At 48.8% G+C, this 14,477-nt stretch overlaps 1 protein-coding gene across 1 annotated transcript in view; it reads left to right on the top strand.

The window, feature by feature from the left end:
* The first annotated feature begins 12,182 nt into the window (after positions 1 to 12,182).
* The window catches only part of TOP1 (DNA topoisomerase I), a 97,395-nt gene continuing 95,100 nt past the window's right edge, over positions 12,183 to 14,477 (top strand). The window contains exons 1-2 of the mRNA XM_008274436.5: positions 12,183 to 12,461; positions 12,788 to 12,812. Coding sequence (XP_008272658.1) covers positions 12,429 to 12,461; positions 12,788 to 12,812 — 58 coding nt within the window. The 5' untranslated portion in view covers positions 12,183 to 12,428. The remainder of the gene's footprint in view (positions 12,462 to 12,787; positions 12,813 to 14,477) is intronic.

Raw genomic sequence — 14,477 nt, 5'->3', positions numbered from 1 at the left:
CAAATGCTTGCCAGGAAAGAAAAAGTTTGCAGGAGAAAAAAAAATCAACTTAAAACATTTAATATTGTTATTTCATCCCAAATAGCAGGAGAGTCCAGTTCTGGGTCATTGGGAAGATTTGAAGACTTCAGTACTGTCTTACTATTATCAAATCCTTGAGGCTAAGCTCCCCTGGAAAAGTCTTTCTGGATTCCCAGCCCTGAGTACTCTCTCACAAGGTCCTAGAACTCTGTATTCTAATTGATAGATACCTTGCCTATCTCCTCCACCAGACTATGGTCTCCTTGAGGCATCACAGCCCTATTAGCAGGGCCTGTCACCAAATTGGCATTAGGAAATGTTATGGTGTTGCAGGACCTGGTGAAGAACATCTATCTTCCTGGGTCCTGAGTGTCTTTCTCTAGTTCCACTACCCAAGCATGGTGTCTCTTCTGCCAGACCCTTTTGCTGGGAAGGTGGAGAAGACCCTGCAGGCCTGGACTCTTGGTTTAGGAGTAGAATATCCTGAGGAGCCTGGATAAACCATCCAGAAAAACCAGTTCTCTGAGTCAGTCTTCAAATGAGTTCCTGTGGGAAAGGACAGAAAACCCCGGAAGTGAGGTTGGAAGCAGCTTGTGGCATCTTAGAGGCAAAGAGGGGTGTCTTCTTCCGAAGGAACCTGTCTCCTTACCTGACCCAGAATTCCTGGCATATCAACTATGCTAACACATAGGGGACTATGATAATCCAAAAGGCCCTGAACTAGAAATCAGCAGAGCTTCTTATTAGTCTCGAGTGCTGTGGCCTTATCCATCAAAACAAATAAAACCCCTCTCTTAACCTCAGTGTACTTCAATTACTGCATTGCATTCCTCTTGAACAACTTGCCTCAACTTGCTATCTCCACTTCTTCGCCTTCTATTTACTTCCTAACTCAGGCCCATCCCTAAAATAAGGCTGTCCTTCCAGGTCCTCCCAAATGACCTCACCTCATCCAATTACTTTAGGTACCACCTTAATGCTGACAACTTTTGGTCTCTCTCCTGAAATTCAACCCTATATATCCAACTGCCTACTAGACATTTTCCCCTTTTTATTTATTTATTTAGTTAGAGAGGAGAGAGGAGAGAGGGAGAGGGAGAAGGGGAGAGAGAGAGAGAGAACAAAAGTGAGCTGCTACCCACTGGTTTACTCCTCAAATGTCTACAGTGGCTGGTGTTAGGCCACACTGAAGCTGGGAGCTGAGAACTCAATCCGAGTCTCTCATGCAGATGGCAGGAACCCAACTATTTGAATCATCACCTGCACATTATTGGGAAGCTGAAATTGGGTTTGGAGCAAGTACTTGAAACCAGGTGGTCTGTATGGCATGGGGGATACCACATGGCAGGCAGAAGGCATCTGGGTAAACATATCTGCAACTCTTAAAAGAAGACTGGAGAGGCCGGCGCCGCGGCTCACTAGGCTAATCCTCCGCCTAGCGGCGCCGGCACACCGGGTTCTAGTCCCGGTCGGGGCGCCGGATTCTGTCCCGGTTGCCCCTCTTCCAGGCCAGCCCTCTGCTGTGGCCAGGGAGTGCAGTGGAGGATGGCCCAGGTGCTTGGGCCCTGCACCCCATGGGAGACCAGGAAAAGCACCTGGATCCTGGCTCCTGCCATCGGATCAGCGCGGTGCGCCGGCCGCAGCGCGCCGGCCGCGGCGGCCATTGGAGGGTGAACCAACGGCAAAGGAAGACCTTTCTCTCTGTCTCTCTCTCTCACTGTCCACTCTGCCTGTCAAAAAAAAAAAAAAAAAAAAAAAAAAGACTGGAGAGATCCATTTGAGAGACTACTACAGAACTTAATATGGAATTCACAAATCTTTCAAGAGGAGTATATACAAGGGTACTTCAAAGTCTGTGGGAAAATGGAATTAAATGACAAGTTTATTTTGGTGCAAAATTTTTTGCAGCCCATATCTATTTTTTTAAAAGGTTTATTTAGTTATTTGAAGTCAGAATTACAGAGAGAGAGGGAGAGACAGAAAGAGAGAGAGATCTTCCATCCATTGGTTCATTCCTCAGATGACTGCAATAGCCAGGGCTGAGCCAAGCTGAAACCAGGAGTTTCTTCCAGGTCTCCCACATGGGTAGCGAAGTCCCAAACACTTGGGCCATATTCCACTGCTTTTCCCAGGCCATTAACAGGGAGCTGGATTGGAAGTACAGCTGCCAGGACATGAACCGATGCCCATATGGGGTGCTGGCATCATAGACAGCGGCTTTACCTGCTATGCCACAACACTGGCTCCCATACCTTTTTTTTTTCCCCCACAATATGTATTTCATGAATTTTGAAGTTCCATCATAAATAGAGAAAAGAAGGTTGATGACAGAACATTTCAAAATACTGAAATTGTGCTAAGAGAAGAGGAGGAGACAGGGAAATGGCATTTGGAGAGGCAGGAGGAAGACCAGGAGGATTAACTGTCATTGGTGTGCAATGCAAAGGCCCCATCACTGAGTACTGCAGGAGCATAGAGGAGAATAGGGCTACTTTCCTCGGGGACTAGGAAGTCCCTGATGGGAATATACACTCAATCAACAGTTTAAGGGATGAGAAATAAAGCAGAAAAGGCAGCAAGCATAGATTGCTTTTTCTAAATATTTCAAAGAGTGAAGAAAACAGGGACGTAAGGACAAATCTGGAGGCAGGCTAAGCGTTCAGGAACTGGGCTCCCTGGTCAAACTATAGCCCCACCACTTAATAGCCTTGTGACTATATTTAACTTTCCTATGCCTTAACTTTCCTTGCCTATAAAATAGTAGAATTAGTAGCACCTGTTTCAAATGGTTATTGAGAGGATTAAATGTGATAAATGTACATGAAGCACTTAGCACAGGGTGGAGCACATAGTAAGTAACCAATTAATGTGAAATATTTTTAAAAAGGTCAAGGAAAGAAACAGAAGAGCAGGTGGAGAAGTTGCCATGTACAAAAAAGAGAGGATTGCTTGAGTGAGCCAGCTCTGGAGAGCTTGAGAGGGCTTGTTGGGTGGAGATAGAGAAGTAGATATCTTCTTTTCTTTTCTTTTTTAAAGATTTATTTATTTATTTGAGAGGCAGAGTTACAGACAGACAGAAGGAGAGACAGAGAGGTCTTCCATCTGCTGGTTCACTCCCCAAATGGCTGCAATGGCCAGAGCTGGGCTGATTTGAAGCCAGGAGCCAAGAGCTTCTTCGGGTCTCCCATGTGGGTGTAGAGGCCTAAGCAGTTGGGCCATCTTCCACTGCCTTCTCAGGAACATTAGCAGGGAGCTCAACCAGAAGTGGAGCAGCCGGGACTTGAACCGGCACCCATATGGGATGCCAGCATTGCAGGCAGAGGCTTAACCTACTATGTCACAGGGCTGGCCCCAAGTAGATCTATCTTCCTTCCTTCCTTCCTTCCTTCCTTCCTTCCTTCCTTCCTTCCTTCCTTCCTTCCTTCGATTTTATTTATTTATTTGAAAGGCAGAGTTACAGAGAGGCAGAGTTAGAGGCAGAGAGAGAAGCCTTCCCTGTGCTGGTTCACTCCCCAAATGGCCGCAATTGTTGGGAGCAACCCGGACTGGACTGAGTTACTGGAATTAAGACTTATTCTATGCATCTGCTCTCCCACAATATGGCGCTGGGAGAGGAGGAAACAGCTTCTACCCAGCTGCCTCTCACCAACTTGACAAGCTGCAGGACCTGCTCCTGATTGGAGGAGAGCAGCGTACTTGGCGTGTGGGCAGCCGAGTTAGGATTGGCGGAGGAGGACTATAAAGGAGGAGAGAGACGGCATGCACCAGGAACATCTAAGGGGAACACCTGTGCAGCCCCCGAGAGAGCCGGCCGGCGGTGTGCCGCTCCCCCGCGGAAGTGGGGAATGTGGCAGGGGGAACCGCCCTTCCACGGAGGTGGAAGGGATGGTAGCCAACCCGGGAAGGACCAGCAGCCAACCCGGGAAGGACCAGCAGCCAACCCGGGAAGAACCAGCAGCAAACCCGGGGAGGGCCGAGCAGACAGAAGAACAGCGCAGGGTCCTGTGTCGTTCCTCCACGAAGACGGGGAGCGACATAATGGTGCCGTGACTCGGACATGAAGCCTAGGCAGGGTTTAGTGTCGTTCCTCCATGAAGAGGGGGAGCGACAGCAATGGCCAGAGCTGGAGCAAACTGAAGCTAGGAGCCAGGATCTTCTTCCAGGTACAGGAGCCCAAGGACTTGGGCCATCTTCTACTGCTTTCCCAGGCCATAGCAGAGAGCAGGATTAGAAGTGAAGCAGCCGGAACTCAAACTGGCACCCATATAGGATGCACCGCAGGCAGTGACTTTTTACCCACCAAGCCATAGGACCAGCCCCTAGGTATTTTCAAAACCTAACCATGGCCTAATCATTGACTGCTGGTTATTGAATGAGACAGACACTTCTGTTCCATTTTCTTGGAGAGCCATTCTGAGTTGACTGGGGGGGGGGGGTGTTTTCTTATTCTTGGAATCTTCTGGTGTTTTCTGGAGCCCTAGTTCCTGCCTCTCTGTCTCCCAGTGCCCACTGGTTCTCAAACTGGAGACAGCTAAACCTGAACCGTAGCAGAATGTCCCAGAGGCACACACTGGGAGAGGGAGGTCAGAGATAGCTGCCAGCATAGCTTCTTCTTGGGCTGTACCCTGGACACAGGCCATAATCTTGCTGTCTCTTTCACAATTTGCATCCTCACAGTCATTCCAAATAACCTGCCATGGACATCAATTCTTCTGAAACAATTGGAATGGTCTTCGTGGGATTCCCAGCTAATCAGCCTCAGTGTCAGTGCCACCAAATTGTTCTCACTTTGCTGCCTATGGATACCCTCAAAGCTGTTCAAAATGCTGTCAAAGGTCACCCCACAGTAGCTCCAATGCCTTCTAAGCCTTGTGCTCAGTTATATCTTCACATTTACCCTCTGTCCCATCCTAACCAAAGGCATTCAGCCCATAATTCTCTGCCTCTGCACTTGTTCCTTCTCTTGCTGCAACATCTTCCCTTCTCATCTCTCCCTTTTTATCTTCTAAGAATGGCATCCAACTGCTAACCTCTTCTGACACCCCCCTACTCCTCCCCGCTGCTACTACCACTGGCGCATTGGATCTGCTTCTCCTATCCCAGAGTTCCCATAGCAACTGGTGGCTGGCCACTTCCTCCCTATTTTTCCTTGTACCTTAGAGTTACCATTGGGGAATATGTCTGCCTCATTAAGAGACCAGGAACTACTTCAAAATGAGGACTACGTCTTATTAACAGGTGTACCTCCAGAGCTTAGCATGGGACCTAACTACTTCACAGTGGCTATGATATCCTCATTCTTTCAGGAATATAGGTTTAATGAACAAATGTCCTCATCACAGAAAGGATGTCTTCTGGCAGGAAGACAAAGTACATGAAAGCGGATTCTCCTCCTCGCCCCGAGCCACATGGCCAAGTTCCTACATCCTGGCTGCCTGACCTCCTCTCATTCCATGATTCAAGGGTTGTTCTTTTTGTTCCACAGATTTCAACTTTCGCTGAGCTGTTTCATTGCCAGCAAGCGAAGGGGATTGCCTGCCTGAATCTCCTTTCTGGTACACCAAGCAGGTTCTTTTCTGAGGGTATCCAAATATTGAAAGGGCAGTAGATCCTTAGACCAAGCACCACAGACACGGAGAACTGCTAAAAGGCACCATGGTTAGAGTTGGCAAAATCAAGAACATGCCAGTATCCAAGTGTCAAAATGTCAGGAGGGGCATCCAGGTCCCATAACATGAGCGGCCCAGAGTGGGGACCAAAAGGACAGCAGAGGCCTTAAGAGTGGCCAGGAGGGCTGGCGCTATGGCACAGTGAGTTAATGCTCTGGCCTGAAGCGCCGGCATCCCATATGGGCGTTGGTTTGAGACCTGGCTGCTCCACTTCCAATCTAGCTCTCTGCTATGGCCTGAGAAAGCAGTAGAAGATGGCCCAAGTCCTTGGGCCCCTGCACTGGCATGGGAGACCTGGAAGAAGCTCCTGGCTCCTGGCTCTTGGCTTTGGATTGGCGCAGCTCTGGCCATTGCAGCCATCTGGAGAGTGAACCAGTGGATGGAAGATCTCTCTCTCTCTCTCTTTCTCTCTCTCTGCCTCTCCTCTCTCTGTGTAACTCTGACTTTCGAATAAATAAATAAATCTTAAAAAAAAAAAAAAAAGAGTGGCCAGGAATCAAGAGGAGATTTGGACCAAGTACTTCTCAGAGCTCTTGGTTTTCAGTAACCCATCAGAGCTTGATTGAGCAAAAGCAGGAATTTATTGAAAGCTACCAAAAGGCAACAGGTCTTCAGGAGAGTAGGAACCAGGACACTGAACTTCATCAGGGCCTTCTAGCCAATCTCTGATCTCATCCTTTTCCCCTCCCTGTTCCTCCCTGCCCCTCCCCTCTCCCCTGCTTTCTCCTCCTTCTCTTCATCTCTCTGTCTCTCTCTTTCAGCTTTCTTCCTCTTGCTCTTGTGGCAGAAAATCCTGCCAGTAGCAGCTGCCTAATTTACTAATATAACATAGTTCTATGCACAAGAAGAGAGACCAAACCACTCTCTTCTCAATTCTAAAGTCTCAAGGAAGTTAATCTGAGTGGCTCATCTTGGGCCAAGTGCCCATCCTGATCCACACAACCGTAGCCCGAGGGACAGCAGCACATTTGTACATTTGTGTACACTGTTCCTCCATGACCTTCCAAGTCCGGGGAAAAGTTTAGACAACCATACAGGTGTTCAGTTCAGTGAGACAAGAGTTGGGCCAGGCTGATTAAAAAGCAAGCCCAAGAAAATCTTTAAAACAAAGAAAAAAAAAAACCCAAACAGATGATGAGTGGATCTTGGGCAACCATCGAGATTCAATGCTCTGAGTTCAGTCATTCCAGGTTTCTGGGCTCTCATATGAATCTATTCTGGAGATGTAGCAAACAATATTTCTCTTTTCAAGAGTTGTAAGTATTGGCATATTGATGACACTGTGAAATCCTTTGGGAAAAGATCTGTTTAAATTATGAAGATGTATGCATGGAGCTATTTTAGTGGAATACCTGCACACTGTCCACCTTTCACAATGCATACTTTGGAGATGGTCCCATACCATCAACTCTCATCCGCTGGTTCTTTTTACAGGGGCTAGGATGTTCCACAAGTGAGCAGTCTTGATTAAAACAGTGCTTCCTGGGGCTGGTGCCGTGGATCACTTGGTTAATCCTCTGCCTGCAGCGCTGGCATCCCATATGGGCGCTGGGTTCTAGTCCTAGTTGCTCTTCCTCCAGTCCAGCTCTCTGCTGTGGCTGGGAGGGCAGTGGAGGATGGCCCAAGTGCTCGGGTCCCTGCACCCACATGGGAGACCAGGAGGAAGCACCTGGCTCCTGGCTTCAGATTGGCATAGCGCTGGCCGTAGTGGCCACTTGGGGGGTGAACCAACAGAAGGAAGACCTTTCTCTCTGTCTCTCTCTCTCTCACTGTCTATAACTCTACCTGTCAAATAAAATATTTTTTTAAAAAAGTGTTTCCCAACCCTTATTTATTTGCTTCTTACCTTCCTGGAATTTGTCTTCTATGTTCCTTCTGTTATTTGTGGATATTTGTGGATATTTTTATATAAATTGATCAACTTTTTTAAGCCTCATTATAAATAGCTCTATCTTCAAAACTGTGGATTTGATATGGTGGTTATGCATTGAAATGGATACATAACTATTAAAATGAAACAGTGTGTCCATGCATTACCAATAATCTCAAGCACTAGGTACCATATTATGGGGATACTGGCTTCAAGTGTCAGGACTAGGAAGGTGGCCATGGGGGCTGGGTAAGCCAGTCAGCCTCCACGCTCTCACTGCCAGCCACTCATGCTGGCAGAGAAGTCAGCTCATGATAAGACTACCCAGACACTTGCATGTCTGTTTCCTGGCGAACATCCTTGATAAGCCATTCTGGAGTGTGTGCTCTGTTTTTATGCCCACCCCCTCTTCCTTGGAAGGACCTGGAAAGCAAATGCAGATTCTCCCTGGGAACTGGGGGATGGGGGTTGGAGTAGTGGTAGGTGGCACGGTGATTCCTTAAGGAAGTCCTCAAATTAACTTGGCCTGACTGCAGCAAGCAGTTGGCAGCCAGATGCCTTCCTGGCTGATTTGGGATTCAGCCCCAAATGGGAAGACTATAGGAAGAGACAACAAGAGCAAGGTGAAATTGGCTCTGGCAGCTTCTTTCAGAGAAAGAGCATAGCTTTGGAGTCAGGCAGACCTGAATTTGAATCCAAGACTAACCAATTACGAGCTGCGTACCATGAAACAACTATGCCTTTTGATAGCATATTTTTGTAAAAGATTTATTTATTTATTTGAAAGGCAGAGTTACAGAAAGCAGAGGCTGAGAGAGGGAGAGAGAGAGAAAGGTATTCCATCTGCTGGTTCACTCCCCAAATGGCTGCAACAGCTGGAGCTGAAGTGAGCAGAAGCCAAGATCTAGGAGTTTCGTCCGGGTGCAGGGGCCCAAGGACTTGGGCCATCTTCTGCTGCTTTCCCAGGCCATAGCAGAGAGCTGGATCAGAAGTGGAGCAGTTGGGACTCGAACTGGTGCCCATATGGGATTCCGGCCCTAGACACTGGGGCTTTAACCCGCTGTACCACAGCGCTGGCCCCGATATTGTATTAAATGCTCACAGTTACTACCATTGCCCAGATGAGGAACCTGGCCTCAGAGAAGTTAAGCAACTTGCCTGAGGTTACACAGCTAAGAAGCAGAGAAGAATTCGGACATCAGTTGGTTGATTTCCAAGAGTGTGCTCCTAATTCCCACTGCTACCCTATTTTTGTTTACTCTTTGACTTTGTACCACTTCTGTAGGAGGATGTGTGGCTGAGAGCTGGGGGCTGAACCCAAAGCAAGACCGACAAGGTTCTTGCCTTCACAGACCTCATATTCCATAGAGGAGCAAGACATGAAATCATAAATTACCCCCATTAATAAGTGAATAACAACTGTAACAAATATTTAAAAGGTTAAGGACACTCTATAAGCAGCAAGTGATCTGCATTTGGAAGCAGAGTTAAGGAGTTTGCATACTGGGAGTGAGGGTCACTTTGAGAAACTGATATTTAGGTTGAGTTTTGAAGCATTTACAAGAATTTTTTTAAAGCTTTTATTTAATGAGCGCAAATTTCATACATACAAATTTAGGAATATAGAGGTTGTTCCCCCCATACCCACCCTCCCACCCACACTCCCATTCCACATTCTACTACTCTCCTGTCCCATTCTTCATTAAGATCCATTTTTAATTACCTTTATATACAGAAGACCAACTCTATAGTAATGATTTCAACAGTTTGCACCCACACACATAAATAACATATAAAGTACTGTTTGAAGACAAGTTTTGCAGTTAATTCTTATAGTACAACTCATTAAGGACAGAGGTTCTAGGTGGGGAGCAAGTGCATAGTGACTCCTGTTGTTGATTTAACAATTGACACTCTTATGTATACTGTCAGTGATCATTCAAGGCTCTTGCCATGAGCTGCCAAGGCTATGGAAGCCTTTTGAGACAACGAACTCTGTCAGTATTTAAACAGGGCCATAAGCAAAGTGGAAGTTCTCTCCTCCCTTCAGAGAAAAGTACATCCTTTTTTGGTGGCCCCTTCTTTCCGCTGGGTACTCACTCACAGAGATCCTTCGTGTAGATAATTTTTTTGCCACAGTGTCTTGGCTTTCCATGCCTGAGATGCTCTCATGGACTTTTTAGCCAGATCCAAATGCCTTAAGGGCCAATTCTGAGGCCAGAGTGCTGTTTAGGGTGTTTGTCATTCTATGAGTCTGCTGTGTGGACTGCTTTTCATGTTGGAACATTCTCTCCTTTTTAATTCTATCTATTGTTATTACCAAATACTGGTCTCATTTATGTGATGCCTTTGACACTTAATCCTTTCTATATGATAAATTACACACTTAATGTGATCACTTTAGCACTTAAGATGGTATTAGTACCACCCAGCTTAATGGGATTTGGAGTCCCACGGTAAGTTTTTAGCTTTACCCTCAGGGGTAAGTCCGGCATTCACAAGAATTTACCCCCAAGGTGATTGCTAGATGTGATAGGGATGTTTTTATTTATCTACTTATTTATTTTGACAGGCAGAGTGGACAGTGAGAGAGACAGAGAGAAAGGTCTTCCTTCTGTTGGTTCACCCTCTGATGGCGCTGCGGCCGGCGCACAACGCTGATCCGAAGCCAGGAGCCAGGTGCTTCTCCTGGTCTCCCATGTGGGTGCAGGGTCCAAGGACTTGGGCCATCCTCCACTGCACTCCCTGGCCACAGCAGAGAGCTGGACAGGAAGAGGAACGACCGGGACAGAATCCGGCGCCCGACTGGGACTAGAACCTGGTGTGCCGGCGCCGCAGGCGGAGGATTAGCCTATTGAGCCGCGGTGCCGGCCGATAGGGATGGTTTTATGGTCCATGGATGAACATTTTTGGTATTTACTTTTAAACGATTATTTCATAGATGTTATTAGGATGAAGCTAAATAAGGGGAATTAATTAAAATATTAATAATAGCATAAGTGGTGATACATTTTGCAAAGTTCACAAAGGAGATAATGGTTAGATTGGCAGGTTCTAAAGATCACTTTGGCAGCTATTAAAGAACTGTTGTGGGGAGAGAGGCAGAATGGAAGCAAAGATCTCAAGCAGGAGGTAACACAGATTCACCTGATGAGAGGTACAACCAGCTGGACTAATGAGCAATGCGGCGTGGAAGATGCCAGGTGGCCATTTCCTGGGTGACGAGTGCAGCCATGGAGAAGTTTGTGAAGCACCCAAGCGTGGATGTCAGCAAGGCTGTAGGTCACTTACCTCTAATAAGAGTTTGACATTTGTAAAATGGGCGAGCTCAGGAGGTACTGGGGGAATTCAGAGCCAGGTACACAATAATTGTTTCATAAACGGTAGCTCCTTTTCCCGTCTTTTCTCCCCATCCATGGCAGGCCAGGGATTCAGCTGCGTTAGAGGCAGATCGTGTTTATCAGGAATTTGGGTTCCCTTTGGTTCTTTGCATCATCCCTGCCCTCACAATTCCTGGCTCACAATAGACGCTCAATAAATATTTGCGGCGTGAACGAATGTCAGGGACACAAGGAATCCCTTGGCCTGGCGTGTTGCTATCAGCGAGTTTTGACTTATTTGGGACAAGTGAAAACCGTGGGAAGGTACAGTCTCTAAAGAGAGTGCCTCCAGTAGAAACAGTTTGCTAGAGCTTTTACAGCGAGGGTTAGGGGGAGTGTCCAGCACGTGGAAAAGGGGCAGCTGGAAGGCACTTCCTGTCCAAGCAACATAGACCTTTATACATTCTATGTTCAAAAAAATCCAACTCAGCCTGGTTTCTCGCAGCCTGCTTTGTTTGTGGTGGTCTGGCCCCTTCTGAACACAATGTTGCAAGATCAGCTTTCCTGGAACAAACTCTGAAAAACAAGCCCAAGCAAGTAAATTGTTTCAGATTCTCTGCCTGGGTCTCTGTGCCGGGCCTCTCGCCTAAATCCCACCCAGGGTTACAACATCAGGCGCCTTGTGACCAAGCGCTACATGGACGCTGCAGGAAACGAGCTGGGCCGAATCCTGGGTTAGCCGAAGAATTCAAATAATTTCTTAGAGTGTGAAACAAGGCAGAAGCTGCTGGGCCCTGCGGAAGGCTGGGGAAGGGGCTCCTGTCTCCAGTCTCAGGGTTGGGTCAGCAACTGAGGCGGCGCTGGTGAGAGCTCTGGGGTCCCATCAGCCATAGTTATTTGCAGTTCGCTGTTTCCTCCGTACCCAAGAGATGCCTCCACCCCAGCGGCCTGTCTGGGTCCCGCCGCGGCCTTTAAAGGCCCACCACGTGGCCCCGCCGGCTCCCCGGGTCCGGAGGTGGTGTCCAGGCTGCGCCTGCGCACTGCCTAGCGCAGGGGTTCCGGGTTCCTAGAAAAGGCGCCGGGAGAGGAAAAGAAGATTGCTGGGGGTTGGGGGCCGAGGGGCGGAGTCGGCTCCTTATGCAAATCGCAGCGGCGCGCGCGGGCCAGGGGTGGGGCTTAAGATGCGAAACCAGGTCCGCCTTTCGAACCGTGAGGGGGTGGGCCGCAACCCTCGGCCTCGTTCCGCGAGCTCTGACGTCGCTGACGTCCTGTTTAAAAGCGGCCGCGCAGGCGCAGTGAGCCGAAATGCGAACTTAGGCTGTTACACAACTGCTGGGGTCTGTTCTCGCCGCCCGCCGGGCAGTCTGTCAGCGTCGCCGCCGCTGTCGCCGCCTCAGCCGTTCCAGGAATCTGTGGCCTGCCGCCGCCGCAGCTTCCCCTCGCCTCTGCGAGCCTCCGGGAACCCCATCCGTCCACACAGGCCGGCCCGACGGTCCGCGTCTCCCCCGCGCCACCTCGCAGCCCGCCGCACTCGCCGCTCCGGCCGACATGAGTGGGGACCATCTCCACAACGATTCCCAGGTACGGCCCGGCTCGCTCCCCGGCGGCCCCCGGACTCCGCCCTGGCCCTCCCGCGACCCCCCGGCGCAGGCCCCGGTCCGGCCTCTTTGACAGGCCGGAGTCCCCCACGAGGAGCCGCCCGCTTGAGGAGAGATGGGCTCGCCAGGCCGCGGGCGAAAACCGACAAGTTAGAATTTGGGGGGCTGGCTGCCCTTGGAAGCCCTTCCCGGGGCCCCCTCCTCTCTGGGGGCACAGGGTGGGACAGGGCCCCGGCCGCGCGCGCTCCCCCGCCCGCCTGGGGGGCTAATTTGCCCGTTGTTTCATATTCTTTTCTTTCCTTCCTCTAGATCGAAGCGGATTTCCGATTGAATGGTGAGTGTGCCCCCCGCCCCGGCCCTGGGCCCCCCAGCCGCCGGTCGCCTCCCCCGCGGCCGGCCGGAGCCGGGCAGAGGACAGACATGGCGTCCCAGAGACTAAGTCCCGGCTCCTCGCTCACCGGCCCCATTGTTCCCATCGGGCCGCCTCTAGACCCCCTTTCCGGGGACCCCAGCTTCCCCAGATCGCCGCCCTCCCAAGAGGGGGCAACGGAGACCCTGAGTCGCCCGCCGCCGGGCCTCGGGCAGCCTTTCCCGGCCAGGATTCCTCCCGGGAAAGTCGCCTTGTCGACGGTCGGGACTTAGTCTCTGCGCCATTTTCTTTTTCTCTTTCCTCTCCTTTCTGTGCCTGTCTCTTTCTCTCCCTCTCTCGGCTCCTTTCTTGAGCTGCCCAGAAAGAGCTTTCAGCAGAGCAAAGCCCTGGAAATCACACCCCTCACCAGAGAAGAAGGACGGGGAGAATGAATTATTATAGTTTTTCCGAAATAGAACTTTATTTTGGGGGCTGTTTTCGCTCTGCTTCATGTTTGTTTCTTTTTCTGTGTCCCCAATGAAGGATTCTCTTAAGCAACTGTTGAATTTTTTTGGTGGAGGAAGTAGATGCCTATGAGTTACAAATTATGGCCTTAAAAACTAAAGCCACTGGAGTTCCTCACATTTGGAGGTTATTTTCCCTAAGTTGTGTTCTTTGCAAGGGTAGTAGTATCTCGCTTCAGAAAGTTTGCAAGTTCTCTGTGTGTCACCCAGTGTAACAGTTGGACTTGGAGGTATTGGCCTTTTAAAAATTAAAGTATGTTAACTAGAACTTCTCATTGGGGCCTGGGTTCTCAAGGCAGTGTTTCCCTTTTATTTTATTTTTTGGAAACAGTTTAGAGTGTACTTGGAGTTGAGCATTTCATCTGGTTCTGGTGTGTTAGCTCTTTTTTTTGGGCTTAGGGGGATGGTGAGAAGAATTTTGTTTATTGAAACGGAGGGACCAGCACCCACCCCTGCTTCCTGTTCATTCTTTTTCAGAACCACAGTTTTTTAGGAATCAAGAATTAGCTTGTTTTTCCCACTTCTTTGTTTTTGAACCTTTTAGCCAAATCAAGGTGTTTATTTTAGTATTTACACCTTAGTTACCCACAGAAGATTTCCCCAGTAGAATGCTTGTCCCTGCAAGTTTTCCAACAATCCAGTTGAAGGAGAAGGCACTTTGAGTGTGCTGGGAATTCCCACTGATTTCTGATGGTACATAGTCCTGTTCAATTGAATTTAGGTTCCGGGAACTTCTCCAATAGGAGAAGCTGATGAGTAGGTTTTCTGATGTTGTAATCAGCAACCCATCATGCTAGCCTGCTCTAGTGAAAACAGCCTTATGTTCAGATTTTGAAATGGGACATCCAGCAAGAGATGATAGTCAGGAGAAAACCTGGTTGAAGGGTAGCATTTCTTGAGCACCTAGTAGTGTGTGACAGGCGCTATGTTTAATGCACAACAGGACTCTCACTCTCAGTTTCATCTATTGGAGGACACATAATTAGTTACGATTAGATGCTGGGGCACATGTGTACTCTAAAAGCTTTGGGAGCATAGAGGGTTTACGCTTGTCTGAAGATGGAGAGATTTCTCAGGGGAGGTGACTTAGGAGCAGTGTTGTGCAGTACCAGGCACTGAGAATTGT

The sequence above is a fragment of the Oryctolagus cuniculus genome, chromosome 11 (genome assembly GCF_051225735.1).
Source record: "Oryctolagus cuniculus isolate XC-2025 breed Fujian yellow rabbit chromosome 11, ASM5122573v1, whole genome shotgun sequence".
Classification (NCBI taxonomy): domain Eukaryota; kingdom Metazoa; phylum Chordata; class Mammalia; order Lagomorpha; family Leporidae; genus Oryctolagus; species Oryctolagus cuniculus.
The sequence above is the reverse complement of the archived record's forward strand: the minus strand, read 5'-3'. Positions and strand labels throughout refer to the sequence as shown.